Raw genomic sequence first — 23,998 nt, 5'->3', positions numbered from 1 at the left:
GCCAACTTACTTTGTTGTGGGAGCAACAATAAAAGAAAGCTGCCATTCAGAAGACTTAGTCAATGTAGCACAATTTGCAGTAAACTTTTTACATAGAAGGGTACGTTCACACGAGCGGATTTTCACAGCGTATTTAGCTGCGGATCCGCTGGTGAAGGTCCGCTCTATGCTGTCTTCACATGTACCTGCTCGTAGCGGCAATACGCCGCTACAAGCAGACACACTGCGATGTGCGAGTCGCAGTATACTCGCACATTGCAGGAGCTCTCTGCCTCGCACAGAGTAGGGAGAGTGGCCGTGATGTGCGAGTACGCCGCGCACATCGCTGCAGTGTGTCTGCTCGTCGCGGCGTATTGCCGCTACGAGCAGGCACATGTTAAGACAGCGCTAGAGTGGGCCTTCACCAACAGATTTGCAGCGTAAAATACGCTATAAATTTGCTCGTGTGAACGTACCCTAAGGGTACATCCTGACCCCACTTTTTACTTACATACTATGGAACTGAAGGGGATGAGTTTGCCATTGTACAGGCTCTGTCCTTTGCATGATGTCTTACACACTACAACCTTCTCTATGTAAATAAGCTGAAGGGACCTTTGATCAGCTTAAGTTTTCTGCAAATACTTTACTATTTTAGTAGACAGTAAACTATTGTAAAAAAAAACATTAAATATGAACTTTAATTACTTTGTATTATTATGAAGCTGGCAGTCATATAGCAAATGGTGTCACACACTACCTCAGGAATGTATCACAACAAGAGAAAACATTTATTCAAGTCTTTCCATATAAAACACTTGACCCAAATCCCATAGCTGGATTCCTGACCGTGTGCAGATCCACCCACATGCAGAGTCACAGCACTCAACATACTTAAAATGACAGCAGAACAATTATATACACCCTGATCAGCTGACCAACAAGAAAGGTCCTCTGACTTCTAGCAGCAGTCCTGAGTTATGTAGCCCCCAGGATCTCCCCCTCCTGACTCATGTGATGTCGTGTTTTTATCCTGGGAGCCAAGATCTTTAGTAGCTTTTTCTGATGATTCTTTTTAACATTCTTTGGAATTATTGCTGTCCTGTAAATAGATAAAAAAAAAAAATTAAAATATGAAATATTGATTAATGATAAATGTAGTCTATTTCATCCACTGTCAAGTATTAGCAGCTCCTACAGTTTCTTTGTCCACTATTCAGACACAACTGGTACCTACCCCTTCCCCATCTGATTGGACTATTTCTTGATGCTTAGCAGAAGGAAATTTCATGTGTTGTAATAGCTCACATTAGTTGTCTTGCTGTTGACAGTCAGCCAGTGGTGTCGTGAATGAGAAAGCTAGACTGTGATAGACTAAAACTCTGTTATCTTTAGCAACAAATTTAGGGTTTGTTTGTCGATCCGATGATGGCTGGGTTCCAATATGGTGGCCTCGCAGTGAGAGCTTCTAACCTGCCTTTGCTGTGGAGCAACACGTGTCTCTAACTGCTGTTGTGGTGATCTGGTGTGTAGTCACAGGGCGAAACTAACAGGTCAGCGATATGTGCATGACAACTTGCAACCACATACGTTGCCTGGCAGGGCTATCAACTGGCATTTTTCAGCAGGATATTGCTCGATCATACCACAGCCTAGTAATGTCTCCACTAGATGGTACAACTTCATTGACCTGCCTGTTTGCCAGATTTATCGCCAATCAAGCATTTATGGGACCAGCTGTGATGCCAGTTTTGGCAGCCTAGGAGTGTGCAGGATGTACAGGCCCAACTGCTACTTCTGTGAGCAAATGTTCTGCAGGATGCCATACAGAACCTTTAAACCTCCATGCCCAACTGTATCTCAAGGGACTAGGAGCCTACATTTAATTTTCCAATTTTCCTCAATAAACCTTTTATTATTGTAATTTCTTACATATATCATCATTAAATTTACACACAAAAAGTTTCTTTCAATTGGTGTGCTACTTTTTTTTTTGTTAATGAGTGTGTCTCAATAGTTTAATTTTAGAATTATAATAATTTTTATTTATATAATACCAACATATAATATTTATATAATACCAACATCACAAAAGTCTTGGAGATAATAGTAAGAGGTTTGGATCATGAAGGATTATAGCTTGAGATCATTTGCAGAATGCAAAGCACTTGTTAGGATTCGGCAGGCTGGAGGTGGATCCTCTGTGTCGGAGAGGGATTGGCGTGGACCATACCGATGGACCGGTTCTAAGTTGCTACTGGTTTTCACCAGAGCCCGCCGCAAAGCGGGATGGTCTTGCTGCGGCGGTAGCAACCAGGTCGTGTCCACCGGTAACGGCTCATCCTCACTGACTGCTGAGAGTGGCGTGGGACAGAAGGACTAGACAGAGGCGAGGTCAGACGTAGCAGAAGGTCAAGGCAGGCGGCAAGGTTCGTAGTCAAGGGCAACGGCAGAAGGTCTGGTAACACTGGTAAGGGCATACACAAAAACGCTTTCACTAGGCACTGAGGCAACAAGATCCGGCCAGGACAGGAAGGGGACGTGGGTTTAAATAAGCCTGGAGCAGATGGAAGCTAATACACTGATTGGGCCAGGCACCAATTAGTGGTGCACTGGCCCTTTAAATCTTAGAGAGCCGGCGTGCCCGGACGTGACAGCCGGGGAACGGGACAGGTGTGTAGATTGGGATGTGACCCGCGAGCGGTCGCGTCCCGCTACGCGGATCGCATCCCCACCCGCGGTGACAATGCAGCGCTCCCGGTCAGCGGGTCTGACCGGGGCCCTGCAGAGAGGAGAACACCGCGAGCACTCCGGGGAGGAGCAGGGACCCAGAGCGCTCGGCGTAACAGTACCCCCCCCCCCTTAGGTCTCCCCCTCTTTTTATCTGCTTGTCCCTTCATACAAGACAAGGCCAGTGGGAGCGACTCTTGAGTCTCCTTCAAGATAATGGAGAAGTCCTGGGTTACTTCATCTACGGCAGGAACTCCAGAAGAAGTGGAAATGGGTAGGGGGGGCAGAGGGTGAAGCTTGCCACGGGGCAGAGTGGTACCAGGAAGGAGGCTATGAGGAGGTAAGATCTCTGCTTGCTTTTTGCAGAAAATATCAGAAAAGTCCTGGTAAGCCTTGGGAGGGACCGGTAAGGGTGGAACCTCAGGAGTTAGACAAGTGAGAGCAGATGTGAGGCATTGTTTGAGACAAGATGAACCCCAACTCTTGATCTCCCCGGTGGTGCAGTCAAGGGTAGGAGAATGACATTGGAGCCATGGCAGACCGAGGAGGATTTCAGAGGTGCAGTTGGGTAGGACAAGAAATTCAATTTTCTCGTGATGCAGTCCAATGCTCATAAGCAGGGGTTCTGTGCGGTAGCGCACAGTGCAGTCCAATTTTTCTCAGTTGACAGAAGAAATGTAGAGCGGCTTGACGAGACGGGTTACTGGGATACTGAACCTATTAACGAAAGAGGCCAAAATAAAGTTTCCTGCAGAACCGGAGTCCAAGAAGGCCACAGCAGAGAAGGAGGAGTTAGCAGAAGGAGAAATCCGCACAGGTACAGTCAGACGTGGAGGGGCAGAATTTATGCCAAGAGACGCCACTCCCACATGAACAGGGTGCGTGAGTGCATTTCCCAGATGCAGAGGACGAATAGGGCAGTCCACTAGGAAATGTTCGGTACTAGCGCAGTACAGGCACAAATTTTCATCTCTGCGACGAGACCTCTCTTGTTGGGTCAGGCGAGACTGATCCACTTGCATAGCCTCCTCGGTCGGGAGGCACAGGAGTAGATTGCAGAGGATTCTGGGAGAGAGGTACCCAGAGATCAAGGTCCTTTTCCTGGTGGAGCTCGTGGCGTCTTTCAGAAAAACGCATATCAATGCGGGTGGCCAACTGGATAATTTCAGATAGGGTAGCAGGAATTTTTCGTGCGGCCAGCACATCTTTGATGTGACTGGATAAGCCTTTCTTGAAGGTCGTGCAGAGGGCCTCATTGTTCCAGGATAGCTCAGAGGCGAGGGTACGAAACTGGATGGCAAATTCCCCTACGGAAGAACTCCCTCGGACGAGGTTCAGCAAAACAGTCTCGGCTGAGGAGGCCCGGGCTGGCTCCTCAAAGACACTACGAACTTCAGCGAAGAAGGACTGGATTGTAGCAGTGGCAGGATCGTTGTGGTCCCAGTGCGGTGTGGCCCATGCCAAGGCCTTTCCAGACAGGAGACTGACCACGAAAGCCACCTTAGACCGTTCAGTGGGGAATTGGTCCGACATCATCTCAAAGTGCAAAGAACACTGGGACAGGAACCCACGGCACAATTTAGAGTTCCCATCGAACTTGTCAGGTAGGGACAAGCGGAGTCTGGAAGTGGCAACTTGCTGCGGAAGAGAAGCAGGAGCAGGCGGAGGAGATGGTTGCTGCTGTAGAGGCAGAAGCTGCTGTAGCATGGCGGACAACTGCGACAGCTGTTGTCCTTGTTGGGCGACCACGGTGGCTAGGTCAGCGAGACTTGGCAGTGGCACCTCAGCGGGATCCATGGCCGGATCTACTGTCAGGATTCGGCAGGCTGGAGGTGGATCCTCTGTGTCAGAGAGGGATTGGCGTGGACCGTACCGATGGACCGGTTCTAAGTTGCTACTGGTTTTCCCCAGTGCCCGCCGCAAAGCTGATGATCTTGCTGCGGCGGTAGCAACCAGGTAGTGTCCACCGGTAACGGCTCAACCTCACTGACTGCTGAGAGTGGCGTGGGACAGAAGGACTAGACAGAGGCGAGGTCAGACGTAGCAGAAGGTCAGGGCAGGCGGCAAGGTTTGTAGTCAAGGGCAACGGCAGAAGGTCTGGTAACACTGGTAAGGGCATACACAAAAACGCTTTCACTAGGCACTGAGGCAACAAGATCCGGCCAGGACAGGAAGGGGAAGTGAGTTTAAATAAGCCTGGAGCAGATGGAAGCTAATACACTGATTGGGCCAGGCACCAATTAGTGGTGCACTGGCCCTTTAAATCTTAGAGAGCCGGCGCGCGCGCGCCCTAAAGAGCGGAGCCGAGCGCGCCAGGACGTGACAGCAGGGGAACGGGACAGGTGAGTAGATTGGGATGCGACCAGCGAGCGGGCGCATCCCGCTACGCGGATCACATCCCGCTACGCGGATCGCATCCCCGCCGGCGGTGACAGTGCAGCGCTCCCGGTCAGCGGGTCTGACCGGGGAGCTGCAGAGAGGAGAACGCCGCGAGCACTCCGGGGAGGAGCAGGGACCCCGAGCGCTCGGCGTAACAGCACTTGTAGGGAGGTGCAGCACTATGGGTGCTTTGAGGGTGATAAGTTTAAATTGTATTCTGTAGTGAACAGCAACGACTGTCACAGGGCCAAAGCATCAGTTTAAAGGAAAACTGTCAGCGTGTCTCCTTGAGGAAGCCAGCAAACCGGTGTATGGAGTCCTTCACCATGGAAAGAAAGTATGCAAAGTAGATCTCCTCGTGAACAAGAAGTGAAAGTAAAAAGGACATCAATGCTACTTGAAGACTGTGAGATTCTTTCATGCCAAATGTAGTCAATTTTAAAGGAATACTGTAGTGGAATATAACTTATCCCCTGTACAGGGCCGCGGCAGTCCGCAGGAACCACCGTTCCGTCTCCAGCAGCCTCAAACAGGAAATCACTGGTGGTCCCAGTGGTCGTACCCCCGGAATCTATAACTTATCCCCTATCCTTTGGATAGGGGATGAGTTATGTTCCACTACAGTATTCCTTTAACTTTGAAGTAAGTGGTTGGGTCTTTAGCATAGAGATCTGTGACTGCACAAACATTGGTAAAAGGCTTGTTTAGAACGGTGAAGGACAGAGTTTGGAGCATAAACGTAATGGAGGATGACTGCTGATGTGATTTTGTTAATAGATGTTTAGTGCACCTAGAGCACCACTAAAGAAAATAAGTTTGAGGTGTGTTACAAGGTTGCTGCTGTCCATGTCAGTGTGTTGGGGGTACTGCTTTGTTTCATTTCTTACCTTCAGGTTTCACTTCTTCTGTTTCCTCATATTCCTCTATATCCTCCTCTTCCTCCTCATATTCGCAGCCTGCACGAGAAGTATTTATGAACTTAACAGAAACGTCATTACAGTATTTGCCTCACCCATTGCTCTTTTACCATACTTACTGTTGCTAAAATCTAGACTCCTCAAACACTCAATAACATGCTCAATGTCCAAAGTAAATTGGTCCATAGTTTCAAAGCCAGGTTCTGTCTTTTCAAACTGGGAACCTTTAGATGATTCCACGATTCTACAAGAAAAATTATAAATATTATTCTTATCATGCTACAGTTTGTAGTATATATGTTATGTATGCCGTTTGGCCCTATTTTAAGTCATTTTTTTTAAATAATATACTGTATATTGTGCTGTTTCGATCATATTACCTAATATAAATACATTCTCTGTCCCAGGTCTGCACCACTCATTATCTAGGTATGTTTCTTGAACTCTTGGTTGTTCTTTCCAACCTTGGCTTGTCTGATACTTCTCATTAATAGTGTGAACCCACGGACTGCCATCCGCCCATGGCACATGGTCAAGCTAATTCTAGGGAACAGGTAAAGATTGTTCACCTGTGAAGACTCCACACCTCACTTAACAAAAAGCATTTGGAGTTCAACCTTAACTGCTAAATAGTAAGTGGCTAATAATACCTTACTTTACTATTCTAGACTTTGTAAAAATAAAAATACTGGAAGATCCACAAATATGTTAGTAGGGTCACCTTATCTGTGCATGTAAGTAGTATAAGTGCTGTGCACCTTGACTGCCCTACAAAGTGTATGTATGTGAGTTAAGCTTAAATATGAATAAACAGCAATGTAGAATTGTTATCTGAATGCAAGTGTTTGTTTTATTTAAACATATCTGTATGAAATTCAGAAATTCCACTCACCTTTTCATTAGCTGCTTGGACTTCTGCAAAAATAAAAACATGGGAATTAAAAAAAATATACAGTAAAACATTATAATACCACATACACACTTAAAGTTAAATGAAGTGACTTGCTGCATGTTAATATAATTAGGAATCGGGTCATCATTTACATAGGTATTAAGGTTCAAAAAAGACCAGAATCCATCAAGTTCAACCTAAAATCCTACTGTGTTGATCCAGAGTAAGACAAAAACCCCAATGGAGCAGATTGCAATTGCTCTATAATAGAGGACATTTTTTTTCCTGATTCCAAATTTTGGCAATCAGAATAAATCCCTGGATGAACATTCAATCCCCGTAAATCTATTACCCATAACTTTTTACAACCTACAGTAAAGAATCCTACTGTAAAGAATCCCTGCCTGTGATGATGGTGAAACCTTCTTTCCTCTAAACGTAGAGGAGGCCCCCTTGTCATGGTTATCGGCCTAGGATTATAAAGATCCCTAGAAACCTCTTTTTATTGTCCATTCATATATCTGTACATTGTGATCAGATCGCCCCCTAAGATGTCTTTTCTCCAGACTAAATAACCCCAAGCTTGATAACCTGTCTTGGTCCTGTAATCCTCCCATACCATTAATTCTTTGTTGCTCTCCTCGGCACCCTATCCAGTTCAGCCATGTCCTTTTTTTTTTATACAGGGGACCAAAATTATTTATACAGCGGCAAAACTATGTTCCTGTCTTGATACATCCCATCCCTAGTGCAACAGCTGCCTTGCAATGGTCACAGTTGGCACCTACTGCACTGGTCAAAGTTGAGATTACTGTCCAAGTTCTGTTCGGTAGTTTTACATAAGGTTTTATTATTTAGCACATAATTGTACATTTTGTTTTTACTGCCCAAGTGCATAACCTTACATTTATCCACATTAAACTTAATTTGTCATATCTGTGCCCAAGCCTCCAGCTTCCCCAGATCCCTCTGTAATATTATATTTTCCTCCACTGTGGTGATCATCTTGCCCAGTTTAGCGTCATCTGCAAATATTGAAATTCTACTCTGTAATCCTTCTACAAAGTCATTTATAAAGATATTGAAAGGAAGTGGACTAAGTACCGAGCCCTTCGGTACCCACTCTTGTTTCAGTGATTCTAATCGTACATACAATCATGTAATTTAAAGCTTCCTAGTGTGTTTGGTTCTTGTACTTTTATCATCATCATCATAATATCAAGTGAGCATGTGGTCTGTAATGACTTACTAGAAGGAAAGTGGCATGACCAGTCTGTTCCACCATTTGAAGTGCACTTTGCAATAGGTCAGAAGAGGACTGAAGTTGTTCCTGGTATTTCACAATAAGGGAACTGGCAAAATGTATCTTTTCTTCCTCAGCTTGAGATATCCTCTCTACAAGATCCGCCCTCTTCTCCTCAATCACCCTGTTCAGTTCCGCAAATAATTCAGCGACAGATTCTCTTTTCTTTTGACTGCTCTCCTGGAAATTAGTAAAAAAAAAAAAGTCCTGAAACTTCAAGCTACTTTTTGGCTGAGCAGGTATTCTGCCCAATCTAAAAATCCTTTACCCTTAATGAGAGGTAGAAAATGGACAAACCAGAAATGAAGTATGTTTTAATACCTAGGTGTTATAACATTTATTTTTATGTGAAGCTTAGGATAGGCACAACTACCATAATTGTATGGAAGATAGGCTTCAGATGTGTGTGAAGCAGCCTTCGGAGCTAAGCCTCCCTCAATATCCTGTAGCTGCTGGCTATTACCTGTATCTAGCCAATATTAGTGCTAGATCCTCATCAATGAAGACTACAGCAGTTACAGGGTCAATAGCTACATGCCAGTACTTTCTGGCCACCAATTGGCACCCCTGCAATGCAATCACAGGATGCCAAAAATAAAGTTATAGGGGTCAGAACATGGAGATACATAGCAATTAAATAAAACGTTATTTTTTTAAAGCAGTAAAACTATATCAATTAGTTATTGCTGTAATCATACTGACATAAAGAAAGAGGATAACATATAAGTTTTACTTCCCAGTATAATGGTATAAAATAAAACCCTTCAAAATGTTGCAGAATTCCTGATTCGTTTTTTTTTTTCAATTTCACCTCACACAAATATATATTTTTTTATTTGAATTGCATTTTATGGTAAAATCAAGGATGCTATTAAAAAGTACAATTGGTTGTGTAAAAAAAAAAATAACAATCCAGTACAACGTAAAACGTAAGAACAAACCTTTTTATGGTCATTAAAGGATTAAAATGCATATTTGGCTGTTTAGAACTGTATGTAAAAACATGGTGTTAGGTGCAAACTAACCTTATTAAAAAAAATAAATAAATAAATAAAAAGAAGAGAGAAAGAAAGAGAGAATACACAGATGCATGTTTACAAAGGCTAACAGACAGCTAAGTCGGAAACTTAAAGGGTTTATCCAGTATTAGAAAAACAGAGCTAATTCCATCCAAACACCCCACCACACCTGTCCTCAAGTTACTTCAGTAAATATCTTCTGCCCATATCACCCACTGCAGTATAGCCCATGTGTATTATGACATATTGTCTCTGGCTGCATGGAATGCTGTGAAAAATCTAAAACTACAGAAAAATAAAAAGACATGCACTACAAGCACTTTTGGGTGTGGGTCTTGTGCATGAAAACGGGACAAAGTGCATGGAGGCCATACAAGCATATAACATTATATTATTTAACAGTATTACAGTATAACATTATTACTTGGAATCTTGGGATCATCGGCTGAAGAAAAAAAAAATCCAGGAATAACCCTTTAAGAAGTTAGACTGAATTTGATGGACATGAGTCTTTTTAATCTTAACCCCTTTACGACGCATGGGATTACATTTATGCCGTGCACGCTCTCTTGGTGTATGAAGCATCCAGGACCCACGACTAATGCCAGACATCACCGATCAGACCGATATCTGACATTAAACCTTTAGACGCCACAATTAAAGTTGATAGTGGTGTCTAGAAAAAGGTAAAATTGCATTACCGGTTAGCTCATTAAGCTGATCGTGATCACTCCGGCAAAATTGTGGTGTCACAATCAGCTGAGAGGAAAGCTGGAGGTGCATTACTTTGCTCTGTGCTGTCCAGTCAGTCCTCCAAATGTGCAGGCAACCTCAGCAGCCTGTAAAAGTGGAGCGCCAATAACACTGATCAATGCTGTGCTATGGCACAGCATTGTTTAGTGTTTGCTGTTAAATGATTGTAGGTAATAGTCTTCTATGGGCACTATTACATAGCCACAAAAAAAGTTTCAAAAAATGTTAAGTGTAAAAAAGCCTCTTCATTAACAAAAGTTTGAATCACCCCCCCTTTTCCCATTTTTCTAATAAAATAATGTAAACAAAAATAAACATAAATATATTTGGTATTGCCAAAATGAGGAAATGTCTGAACTATTAAAATATAATGTTTATTGAAACTGCACAGTGACTTGCGTAAAAGTAAAAAATACCAAAATCCCGAACAGGTGAGGTTCTGTTTTTGGAAGAAATCAGCTTGATTTTTCCATTTCTCGATAACCCTTTAAGCGCAGAATGGCATGCACTGCGAGTAAATTTTTGCTGTTAATAATCTATGCAAATTTTGATGTTCCTACCTTTATTGCTTTACAGGACTCCTCCAGTTGGCTAATTATAGTGTGAATTCTGTCGTTACCAGCAACCAGCATTGATATACAACCACTGAGTTCTGTCTGTGAACAACATAAAAACTGAGTAAATTCACATGCAGGAGAGTCATTAAATTGCAAATGAACTGCCACAGATGAATGATTAGCCATGATCATCTGACGATGATATACATTACATGCTATTTTTATGAATATCGGAGAAAATCCAATATCTACCTTCTGATGGACAAAGGTCTAGTGTTAACCACTGTATTTATATAATATTTTCATATTATTATTCAGCACACTGAACAACATTCAGCACAGGTGACCATACAGGTAGACTTTAAGCATTTAAGAAAATGTTTTTGACATGTCCTAGCGATGACTAGATTGGGTATTCAAACCCTGACGGATCACTGGAACGAGCTATGTGTCTATGGGGAGATTTATCAAAACTTGTGCAGAAGAAAAGTTGCTGAGTTGCCCATAGCAACCAATCAGATCACTACTTTTATTTTTTACAGGCCTTTTCAGAAATGAAAAAAAGCAATCTGATTGGTTGCTATAGGCAACTCAGCAACTTTTCCTCTAGACAGGTTTTGATAAATCTCCCCCTATGTGTCTATTGAAGCAAGAGGGTCCCGTACACTTCCATTATGAGACCATCTCACGATACAGAAAAAATGTGGTAAACGCGCACTTCTCTTGGCTAGTTCTACCGATCGTTTGGGTCTGAACAATAAGAGCCCAAGCAATTAGAACTTTTGATATGTCTCTATGACACATGAAAGTTTTTTTTTATAATGATCACGCCATTTACATAGGTATTCATTTCTCATTAAGTGGGCTTCACACCCCCCTCATGTCTTTGTAGCTGCCGAGAGTTATTGGAAGGATGAAAACAGCTGAGCTGGCTATTGTATCCAGTTTGCATAGCTAATTTTCCTTTAATGTTGTTGGGTAAAAAGGGTTGCACCATAGGTTGTTTTACACAACTCCCATTAAAGACAATTGGTGTTATGCAAATTGAGTAAAACAGCCTGGCCGGCATTAACAAAGCTAAAGACATAGCCACATTAAAGTGTACCTGTAGTTAAGAAAAACTTTTGATATAATGCAGATAATACCATTATATGTATATTTGTAATATACATTGTTTAAAAAAAATTGTATATTTTTGTCCCTACAGCCATTATTTGTGTGTCTCTGTGAGGAGTCTAAATACAGGAAGTGAGGGTGGACAATCAAAGATCTGAGCAGTGAGGACAAGCAAGGCTCTGTACACTGAGGTCAAGCGGGGCTCTGTACACTGAGGTCAAGCGGGGCTCTGTACACTGAGGTCAAGCGGGGCTCTGTGCAGTGAGGACAAGCGGGGCTCTGTGCAGTGAGGACAAGCGGGGCTCTGTGCAGTGAGGACAAGCGGGGCTCTGTGCAGTGAGGACAAGCGGGGCTCTGTGCAGTGAGGACAAGCGGGGCTCTGTGCAGTGAGGACAAGCGGGGCTCTGTGCAGTGAGGACAAGCGGGGCTCTGTGCAGTGAGGACAAGCAGGGCTCTGTACACTGAGGACAAGCAGGGCTCTGTACAGTGAGGCTCTGTGACACCACAGCAGGATGATTGACAAGCCAGGAGCCTGCACAGAGTCCTGCTTGTCCTGCCCTCACTTCCTATATTTGGACTCCTCATAGAGATATACAGGCGATAGCTGCAGAGACAGCATTTTTTATATTACATATTACATCAAAGTTTTTCTTACACTCAGGTACACTTTAAAGGGGTACTCCAGAAAGTTAAACAGATTTGTAAATTGCTTCTATTAAAAATCTTCATCCTTCCAGTACTTATCAGCTGCTGTATGCTACAGAGAAAGTTCTTTTCTTTTTAAATTTCTTTTCTGTCTGACCACAGTGTTCTCTGCTGACACCTCTGTCCATGTCAGGAACTGTCCAGAGCAGCATAGGTTTTATCTGTTTAACTTACTGGTACCAGTTGATTTAAAAAAAAATTCCACTGGAATATCCCTTTAAGAAGAGTTGGTTTAATGAATGTTTCAAATGTTAAAAAGACAAAAAGTATCACAGCTCAGTACAGATTTACAAAACTAATCTAAAACTGGCCATTCATGTTAGATAGCAGTTGGCTGAATGTTTACTTACTTTATTCTTAAGTTTTATTTTGGTGGCCCCCAGTCCTGTTTTCATGTATCGGATGTTTATTACCATCTTTAGATTCTTCCCATTTTTTTTTTACACTGATCATTCATGTTTAACATGCTATCCTATTCGTAGGGCAACATGTTATATAGCAGGGGTATTCTATACAGGGCCAGAGCAACGGCACAGGGCGGGACCTGGGACGGGGAGACAATCTATGTTCCCCCAACTGTGACTCTCCAGTTGTTGTAGAACTATAGCTCCCATCATGACCCCCTGTTTGTGCATGATGGGAGATGTACTTTGCAACAGCTGCAGAGTCACAGTGGCAAAGTTCATGTGGGGGCACAGTGGCATTCTTTATTCTGGGGGCACAGTGGCATCATTAATTCTGGGGGCACAGCAGCATCATTAATTCTGTGGGGCACAGTAGCATAATTCATTCTGGGGGCACAGTGGCATAAATAACTCTGGGACACAGTGGCATCAGTAATTCTGGGGGCACAATGGCATCAGTAATTCTGGGGGCACAATGGCATCAGTAATTCTGGGGGCACAATGGCATCAGAAATTCTGGGGGCACAGCGGCATCATTAATTCTGGGGGCACAGTAGCATAATTCATTCTGGGGGCACAGTGGCATAAATAACTCTGGGACACAGTGGCATCATTAATTCTGGGGGCACAATGGCATCAGTAATTCTGGGGGCACAATGGCATCAGTAATTCTGGGGGCACAGCGGCATCATTAATTCTGGGGCACAGTGGCATCATTGATTCTGGGGGCAAGGTGGCATCACTAATTCTGGGGGCAAAGCAGCATCATTAATTCTGCAGGCACAGTGGCATCATTAATTCTGTGTGGCACATCAGCATAATTAATTCTGGGGGCATCGTGGCATTCTTAATTCTGGGGGCACAGTGGCATCATTAATTCTGGCGGCACAGTGGCATCCTTAATTCTGCAGGCATAGTGGCATAATTAATTTTGGGGGCACAGTGGCATCATTAATTCTGTGTGGCACATCGGCATCATTAAAGGGGTATTCCAGGAATTTTTTTTATTTGACTATGCTACAGGGGCTGTAAAGTTAGTGTAGTTCATAATATAGTGTCTGTACCTGTGTGTGACGGTTTTCCCACAATTCTTATGTGATTTTCACCCCACTATTTATTTTTACCAGCATACAAAATGACTGTTGTCTCAGATTGCAATGCGGCCGAGACCTGACTCGCTAGTCAGCTGATGACAGGGAACCTGTCTGCTTCAATGGGTGGAGGGATCGCTTGGTGCGAGAGAGATCAATCTACAACTAATGCAACAGCTGTAGGCACCCTGATTGAAAACCACAGGTCTTTTGTTTCAATGTGTGGGGTGGCTGGTGTGTGGGAGGGAGGAAAATGGAATTGTGGGATTTGTAGTCAAAAAAGAAAAGTCAAACAGGAAATACAAGTTCACAAAAAGCTAGCCACAGTATTATGGTTGACTCACAACATAGCCATTTAGCCCCAAGACTAGCGCAGATCCTTCCTAAGTATGTCCATTACTGTCTGCCAGGTATGTACTAAAATCACTATATGGTGGATAACCCCTTTAATTCTGGGGGCACAGTTGCATTCTTAATTCTGGGGGCACAGTGACATCATTAATTCTGAGGGCACAGTGGCATCCTTAATTCTGCAGGCATAGTGGCATAATTAATTTTGGGGGCACAGTGGCATCATTAATTCTGGAGGCGCCATGGCATCATTAATTCTGGGGGCACAGTGGCATCAATAATTCTGGGGCACAGTGTCATCATTAATTCGGGGGGGGGGGGGCACAGTGGCATCCTTAATTCTGAAGGCATAGTGGCACAATTCATTTTGGGGGCACAGTGGTATCAATAATTCTTGGGCACAGTGGCATAATTCTGGGGGCGCTGTGGCATCATTAATTCTGGGGGCACAGCAGCATCATTAATTCTGTGTGACACATCGGCATCATTAATTCTTGGGGCACATCGGCATCATTAATTCTGGGGGCACAGTGGCATCATTAATTCTGGGGGCACAGTGGCATCATTAATTCTGGAGGCACAGTGGTATCAATAATTCTGTGCGACACATCGGCATCATTAATTCTGGGGCCACAGTGGCATCACTAATTCTTGGGGCACAGTGGTATTAATTCTTGAGGCACAGTGGCATCATTAATTCTGGGGGCACAGTGGCATCATTAATTCTAGGGGCACAGTGGCATCATTAACTTTGTGCCCCACAGTGACACCATTAATTCTGGGGGCACAGTGGCATCCTAATTCTGGAGGCATAGTGGCATAATTAATTCTTGGGGCACAGTGGCATCATTCATTCTGGGGCACAGTGGCATAATTAATTCTGAGGCACAGTGGCATAAATAACTCTGGGGCACAGTGGCATCATTAATTCTTTGGGGCACAGTGGCATCATTAATTTTGGGGGCAGAGCTGCATCATTAATTCTGGGGGCAGAGCTGCATCATTAATGGGCATAGTGGCATAATTAATTCTGGGGGCACAGTGGCATCATTAATTCTGAGGCACAGTGGCATAATTAATACTGAGGGCACAGTGGCATAAATAACTCTGGGGGCACAGTGGCATCAATAATTCTGGGGCACAGTGTCATCATTAATTCGGGGGGGGGGGGGGGCACAGTGGCATCCTTAATTCTGAAGGCATAGTGGCACAATTAATTTTGGGGGCACAGTGGTATCAATAATTCTTGGGCACAGTGGCATAATTCTGGGGGCGCTGTGGCATCATTAATTCTGGGGGCACAGCAGCATCATTAATTCTGTGTGACACATCGGCATCATTAATTCTTGGGGCACAGTGGCATCATTAATTCTGGGGGCACAGTGGCATCATTAATTCTGGAGGCACAGTGGTATCAATAATTCTGTGCGACACATCGGCATCATTAATTCTGGGGGCAGAGCTGCATCATTAATTCTGGGGGCACAGTGGCATCCTTAATTCTAGGGGCATAGTGGCATAATTAATTCTGCAGGCATAGTGGCATAATTAATTTTGGGGGCACAGTGGCATCATTAATTCTGGAGGCGCCATGGCATCATTAATTCTGGGGGCACAGCAGCATCATTAATTCTGTGGGGCACAGTAGCATAATTCATTCTGGGGGCACAGTGGCATAAATAACTCTGGGACACAGTGGCATCAGTAATTCTGGGGGCACAATGGCATCAGAAATTCTGGGGGCACAGCGGCATCATTAATTCTGGGGGCACAGTAGCATAATTCATTCTGGGGGCACAGTGGCATAAATAACTCTGGGACACAGTGGCATAATTAATTCTGGGGGCACAATGGCATCAGTAATTCTGGGGGCACAATGGCATCAGTAATTCTGGGGGCACAGCGGCATCATTAATTCTGGGGCACAGTGGCATCATTAATTCTGGGGGCAAGGTGGCATCACTAATTCTGGGGGCAAAGCAGCATCATTAATTCTGCAGGCACAGTGGCATCATTAATTCTGTGTGGCACATCAGCATAATTAATTCTGGGGGCATCGTGGCATTCTTAATTCTGGGGGCACAGTGGCATCATTAATTCTGGCGGCACAGTGGCATCCTTAATTCTGCAGGCATAGTGGCATAATTAATTTTGGGGGCACAGTGGCATCATTAATTCTGTGTGGCACATCGGCATCATTAAAGGGGTATTCCAGGAATTTTTTTTATTTGACTATGCTACAGGGGCTGTAAAGTTAGTGTAGTTCATAATATAGTGTCTGTACCTGTGTGTGACGGTTTTCCCACAATTCTTATGTGATTTTCACCCCACTATTTATTTTTACCAGCATACAAAATGACTGTTGTCTCAGATTGCAATGCGGCCGAGACCTGACTCGCTAGTCAGCTGATGACAGGGAACCTGTCTGCTTCAATGGGTGGAGGGATCGCTTGGTGCGAGAGAGATCAATCTACAACTAATGCAACAGCTGTAGGCACCCTGATTGAAAACCACAGGTCTTTTGTTTCAATGTGTGGGGTGGCTGGTGTGTGGGAGGGAGGAAAATGGAATTGTGGGATTTGTAGTCAAAAAAGAAAAGTCAAACAGGAAATACAAGTTCACAAAAAGCTAGCCACAGTATTATGGTTGACTCACAACATAGCCATTTAGCCCCAAGACTAGCGCATATCCTTCCTAAGTATGTCCATTACTGTCTGCCAGGTATGTACTAAAATCACTATATGGTGGATAACCCCTTTAATTCTGGGGGCACAGTTGCATTCTTAATTCTGGGGGCACAGTGACATCATTAATTCTGAGGGCACAGTGGCATCCTTAATTCTGCAGGCATAGTGGCATAATTAATTTTGGGGGCACAGTGGCATCATTAATTCTGGAGGCGCCATGGCATCATTAATTCTGGGGGCACAGTGGCATCAATAATTCTGGGGCACAGTGTCATCATTAATTCGGGGGGGGGGGGGCACAGTGGCATCCTTAATTCTGAAGGCATAGTGGCACATTCATTTTGGGGGGCACAGTGGTATCAATAATTCTTGGGCACAGTGGCATAATTCTGGGGGGCGCTGTGGCATCATTAATTCTGGGGGCACAGCAGCATCATTAATTCTGTGTGACACATCGGCATCATTAATTCTGGGGGCACAGTGGCATCATTAATTCTGGAGACAGTGGTATCAATAATTCTGTGCGACACATCGGCATCATTAATTCTGGGGCCACAGTGGCATCACTAATTCTTGGGGCACAGTGGTATTAATTCTTGAGGCACAGTGGCATCATTAATTCTGGGGGCACAGTGGCATCATTAATTCTAGGGGCACAGTGGCATCATTAACTTTGTGCCCCACAGTGACACCATTAATTCTGGGGGCACAGTGGCATCCTAATTCTGGAGGCATAGTGGCATAATTAATTCTTGGGGCACAGTGGCATCATTCATTCTGGGGCACAGTGGCATAATTAATTCTGAGGCACAGTGGCATAAATAACTCTGGGGCACAGTGGCATCATTAATTCTTGGGGGCACAGTGGCATCATTAATTTTGGGGGCAGAGCTGCATCATTAATTCTGGGGGCAGAGCTGCATCATTAATTCTGGGGGCACAGTGGCATCCTTAATTCTAGGGGCATAGTGGCATAATTAATTCTGGGGGCACAGTGGCATCATTAATTCTGAGGCACAGTGGCATAATTAATACTGAGGGCACAGTGGCATAAATAACTCTGGGGGCACAGTGGCATCAATAATTCTGGGCACAGTGTCATCATTAATTCGGGGGGGGGGGGGGGGGCACAGTGGCATCCTTAATTCTGAAGGCATAGTGGCACAATTAATTTTGGGGGCACAGTGGTATCAATAATTCTTGGGCACAGTGGCATAATTCTGGGGGCGCTGTGGCATCATTAATTCTGGGGGCACAGCAGCATCATTAATTCTGTGTGACACATCGGCATCATTAATTCTTGGGGCACAGTGGCATCATTAATTCTGGGGGCACAGTGGCATCATTAATTCTGGAGGCACAGTGGTATCAATAATTCTGTGCGACACATCGGCATCATTAATTCTGGGGGCAGAGCTGCATCATTAATTCTGGGGGCACAGTGGCATCCTTAATTCTAGGGGCATAGTGGCATAATTAATTCTGCAGGCATAGTGGCATAATTAATTTTGGGGGCACAGTGGCATCATTAATTCTGGAGGCGCCATGGCATCATTAATTCTGGGGGCACAGTGGCATCAATAATTCTGGGGCACAGTGTCATCATTAATTCGGGGGGGGGGGGCACAGTGGCATCCTTAATTCTGAAGGCATAGTGGCACAATTAATTTTGGGGGCACAGTGGTATCAATAATTCTTGGGCACAGTGGCATAATTCTGGGGGCGCTGTGGCATCATTAATTCTGGGGGCACAGCAGCATCATTAATTCTGTGTGACACATCGGCATCATTAATTCTTGGGGCACAGTGGCATCATTAATTCTGGGGGCACAGTGGCATCATTAATTCTGGAGGCACAGTGGTATCAATAATTCTGTGCGACACATCGGCATCATTAATTCTGGGGCCACAGTGGCATCACTAATTCTTGGGGCACAGTGGTATTAATTCTTGAGGCACAGTGGCATCATTAATTCTGGGGGCACAGTGGCATCATTAATTCTAGGGGCACAGTGGCATCATTAACTTTGTGCCCCACAGTGACACCATTAATTCTGGGGGCACAGTGGCATCCTAATTCTGGAGGCATAGTGGCATAATTAATTCTTGGGGCACAGTGGCATCATTCATTCTGGGGCACAGTGGCATAATTAATTCTGAGGCACAGTGGCATAAATAACTCTGGGGCACAGTGGCATCATTAATTCTTGGGGGCACAGTGGCATCATTAATTTTGGGGGCAGAGCTGCATCATTAATTCTGGGGGCAGAGCTGCATCATTAATTCTGGGGGCACAGTGGCATCCTTAATTCTAGGGGCATAGTGGCATAATTAATTCTGGGGGCACAGTGGCATCATTAATTCTGAGGCACAGTGGCATAATTAATACTGAGGGCACAGTGGCATAAATAACTCTGGGGCAGAGTAGCATTAATAATTCTGGTGGCACAGTGGCATCATTAATTCTGGGGGCACAGTGGCATCATTAATTCTGGGGCACAGTGGCATAATCAATTCTGGGGACACAGTGGCATAAATAACTCTGGGGCACAGTGACATAAATAACTCTGGGGCAGAGTAGCATTAATAATTCTGGGGGCACAGTGGCATCGTTATTTCTGTGCGGCAGGTTGGCATAATTAATTCTGGGGCATAGTGGCATCACTAATTTGTATGGAAATGTATGTTCCCCCAACTGTGACTCTCCAGTTGTTGTAGAACTATAGGTCCCATCATGACCCCCTGTCTGTGCATGATGGGAGATGTACTTTGCAACAGCTGGAGAGTCACAGTGGCAAAGTTCATGTGGGGGCACAGTGGCATTCTTTATTCTGGGGGCACAGTGGCATCATTAATTCTGGGGGCACAGTGGCATCATTAATTCTGGGGGCATAGGGGCATAATTAACTCTGGGGGGCACAGTGGCATAATTCATTCTGGGGGGGACAGTGGTATAAATAACTCTGAGGCACAGTGGCATCATTAATTCTGGGGGCACAGTGGCATCATTAATTCTGGGGGCACAGCGGCATCATTAATTCTGGGGCACAGTGACATAATTAATTATGGGGCACAGTGGCATCACTAATTCTGGGGGCACAGCAGCATCATTAATTCTGCAGGCACAGTGGCATCATTAATTCTGTGTGGCACATCGGCATCATTAATTCTGCAGGCACAGTGGCATCATTAATTCTGTGTGGCACATCGGCATCATTAATTCTGGGGGCACAGTGACATTCTTAATTCCGTGGGCACAGTGGCATCATTAATTCTGGGGGCACAGTGGCATCAGTAATTCTGGGGGCACAGTGGCATCAGTAATTCTGAGGGCACAGTATCATCATTAATTCGGGGGGGGGGGGGCACAGTGGCATCCTTAATTCTGCAGGCATAGTGGCATAATTTTGGGGGCACAGTGTCATCATTAATTCTGTGTGGCACATCGGCATCATTAATTCTGGGAGCACAGTGGCATCATTAATTCTGGGGACACAGTGGCATCCTTAATTCCGGGGGCATAGTGGCATCATTAATTCTGGGGGCACAGTGGCATAATTAATTCAGGGGGCACAGTGGCATCATTAATTCTGGGGGCACAGTGGCATAAATAACTAAATTATTTCTATTAAAAAATCTTAATCCTTCTAATAATTATCAGCTTTTGAAGTTGAGTTGTTCTTTTCTGTCTGACAACAGTGCCTACTGCTGACCTCGCTGCTTGTCTCGGGAACGGCACAGAGTAGAAGAGGTTTGCTATGGGGATTTGCTTCTACTCTGGACAGTTCCCAAGACAGGTGTCATCAGAGAGCACTTAGACAGAAAAAAACAACTCAACTTCAGCTGTTCATAAGTACTGAAAGGATTAAGATTTTTTTAATAGAAGTAATTTACAAATCTGTTTAACTTTCTGGAGCCAGTTGATAAATATAAAAAAAGTTTTTTTCCTGGATAACCCTTTTAATTCTGGGGGCACAATGGCATCAATTATTTGGGATACAGAGGTACAATTAGTCGGTACAGGGCACAGTGTTTGTCGAAAATGTATTTGAGGGCATAGCGTATAGCAGTAATATTGCAGGGGAATAGTGTGTGGCTGTGATATTGCAGGGGAATTGCATGTGGCAGTAATATACCAGGGGCATAGTATATGGCAGTAATATACTAGGGGCCCAGTGTGTGGCAGTATTATATTCAGGGAGTACAGTGTGTGGCACTAATATACCAGGGGCACAGTGTGTGGACCAGGTAATGGTACAAAGGTTCTCAGCAGAACCGTTTATTCATACAGGAAAAGAAAAAAAATTGTGATTCATCATGTTTTTTTTTATTTAAATTTTATTTATTTATTTTTGTCTGTATGAATAAACAGTTCTGCTGAGAACCTTTGTACCATTACCTGGTCTATTTGCATCCTGGGAGTCCGCAGCGCCATTCTACAAGGGTTCTTTTCCTCCAGTTACTCCTTATCTTTGCACCAGGATAGCAGTGTTGCCTACTTCTGTAACCTAGAAGGCTGGGCAGCGACTCCGGATCTATAGTACCCCGTTATAACTGGGGCGAATGGCTGATATTACTTTTCTTTAAGGTGAGCGGCCATCTATATGGCTTCTGGGTCAGTCATTGGACCCGTCTGCTCTTGTTACTAAGAGTAATACAAGAGGCGCCGGTATCGGTCTTTCCTTTTCTTTTTTCTGACAGTTTTTCATCAAAAACCTGATACTGGGAACTGTAAATGCAAAAAGGTGGTGTGAACCCAGCCTAAGCGAACCCTCACTAAAAATAGTTGAGTACCCCTGATATATAGGATGAACTTAGCATTTTAATATATTCCGTGTTTATTCAGGATTTCAGAGTCAAGTGGCCTCTCTCACTCATTGACTCACATCCTTTATGTTAGCCTGCTGGACTTCAAAACCAAGAATTATCAGAGATTTAAAGAAATAAACTACATGTTATTGTTTTCAAAAACCTTTAAATTAATCTGCTCAGTTCGTCCTGCCCTAGAACACGCATGTTCCACAAGACAGGTTTCCCCTAAACTACACATTAAAAACAGACAAACCAATAGAAAAGTCATTTGATTCAATGAGCGTGCATGTTTACAAATATTTAGAAGCAGATTGTATCTATTTGCATTTGTGCTTTTAGATTTTTTTGTTTTTATAAAGTTTACTAAAGAAGAGTTGGTGGAGTTATTAACTTTTAATGCCGTTCAACCATTAATAGCTTTCATCTCGAATGTCCCCCTCCAACCTGTTCAGCTTTACACCCCCACACAGCTGTGTCCCCTATGAGACCTGGCTGCAGTCTCAACTCTTTCTAAATATAACAGGTGACTTGGCAGGGCTCTACCTCTAAGAGGCCACTATTGATAAACCGAGAGAACTCTCTATAGCAGTGCCAGAGCTACAGTAAGCTTATTTAGAGCATAAGTCTTAGCATTATGCAGCATGTACATTCTATTTTACACTCACCTTCTGAGTTTGGTATATGTTCTCGAGAGGAGAAACTTCACAATCTTTATGAGCGCCAAACACTTTACACATAGAGCAAGTTGGCACCTGGCAGCTTATACAATAAATGTTTATTCTCTCATCTTCATGCTTCTCACACATTGGTTGATTTTCCTTTTTTTTCTCAGGTCGACTATCCATTTATAAAAGGAAAAAAGGCAGATCAGAAATAGGATGTGAAATGTTTACAGAAATTTCAAGAACACTTTTGTTTTTACTGCATTCACTTTTAATGAAGCAAGTTGTACCATCATAGGCTTGTGCTTCTCACCTTGTGTGATCCTGTTTGTAGATGTCTATTATGTTCTCAACGAGCAGGTTCCTTTGAAGACCATAAACTCCATGACGATCTAAAATAACCTCATGACGACATGTTGGACAGCGAAATTTCCCACCAGACACAGAAGTTCGTGTGGGCCAATATGGGTTTCCAGCCTACAATTATGAAACAAGTTGGTATTAAAAATAGAAATCTTGATAGGTCATAGATAATCTATTAATAAATGTTCCAATGGAATCTTCAGTACACTAATAATAAAAATAATCCTTTATTTATGCTCTTGCCATATTAATATACTATCCAAAAGGTAATGATCCGCATACTGAATGTTTATATAAAAAACAACTGTCAAAAGTACTATGGCCATATGTAAAAAAGAAGTTCTTTATATAGGTGGCAAATCTATAGTTTCAGATACCATACACAAATATATGTACAAAGGAATGTAAAGCATACTGGTAAAGAATTTATAGCAGATCACATATCTCCTTACCTGAAATACATCATTGGCACATTTCCGACACAGGTTGTGTTGGCATGGCAAAATCACTACAGGTTTGTTGAACATTTCAAGGCAAATAGGACAAATCAGCTGTTTCTCCAAGTTGTCCATTGGATTATTGTCCCGGATAATGTCTGCATTGTAATCCATGGTCCTTTATAATCCCTTTTGTCAAAGCCTATGAATTTAAAAATTTCCTCCCACAGAAGATGTACTCCAATTCTGTATGTGGCTTTTGTTCCACACGTCCTACCTATGAATGTCTCTTCTCTGTCAGTGCCTTACTCCAGGGTTATCTTGTGTTTTCTCTGTTCCCCCTCTGACCATCCTATATATAACTTGTGTGCTGGTCACATGCATATGTTGGGGACGGACATGTCACACATTCCTTTGTCTGTCCTGTAGGTTCAGGTTTCTTGTGGTCCCTGACAGTTCTCTGAGCTGTCACATGAAGCAATGAGTAATCTGTGGGAGCACACTCTGTAAACAGGGCAGCTGTGCAGTATGTGAACTTGTTTTTCCATGTCAGACATACAAACAAACACCGTTTCAGAAAGGCCTAGATTTATGCCAATTGTATCCACTATTATACTCTTTCCAGCTTTTCTATGAATTGTTGTATATCAATAATTTAATCAAATTAAAGGGGCACTCCCACTGGAAAACATTTTTGTTTTTAAATCAACTGGTGCCAGAAAGTTAAACAGATTTCTAAATGACTTCTATTTAAAAATCTTAATCCTTCCAGTACTTATGATCTGCTGTATGCTCCACAGGAAGTTCTTTTCTTTTTGAATTTCCTTTCTGTCTGACCACA

The 23,998-nt window shown here is 43.6% G+C and overlaps 1 protein-coding gene across 2 annotated transcripts; it reads right to left on the bottom strand.

Moving 5' to 3' along the window:
- Positions 1-519: 519 nt before the first annotated feature.
- On the bottom strand, positions 520-23,331 carry TRIM63 (tripartite motif containing 63). Of its 2 annotated transcripts, XM_056557479.1 has the most exons (9): positions 23,173-23,331; positions 22,671-22,834; positions 22,361-22,532; positions 10,533-10,628; positions 8,147-8,380; positions 6,898-6,920; positions 6,125-6,249; positions 5,976-6,044; positions 520-1,081 (listed from the first exon to the last, which is right to left on the bottom strand). In XM_056557479.1, exons 1-9 carry the CDS (start codon positions 23,329-23,331, stop codon positions 1,071-1,073), a joined length of 1,053 nt encoding a protein of 350 aa, XP_056413454.1. In that variant the 3' UTR covers positions 520-1,070. The 2 variants fall into 2 exon arrangements, with proteins under 2 accessions (XP_056413454.1, XP_056413455.1); XM_056557480.1 differs by lacking the exon at positions 520-1,081 and having other exon boundaries at positions 5,965-6,044.
- Positions 23,332-23,998: the final 667 nt, after the last annotated feature.

This window comes from Hyla sarda, chromosome 2 (assembly GCF_029499605.1).
Source record: "Hyla sarda isolate aHylSar1 chromosome 2, aHylSar1.hap1, whole genome shotgun sequence".
Classification (NCBI taxonomy): domain Eukaryota; kingdom Metazoa; phylum Chordata; class Amphibia; order Anura; family Hylidae; genus Hyla; species Hyla sarda.
This window is presented reverse-complemented; position numbering and strand designations above follow the sequence as displayed.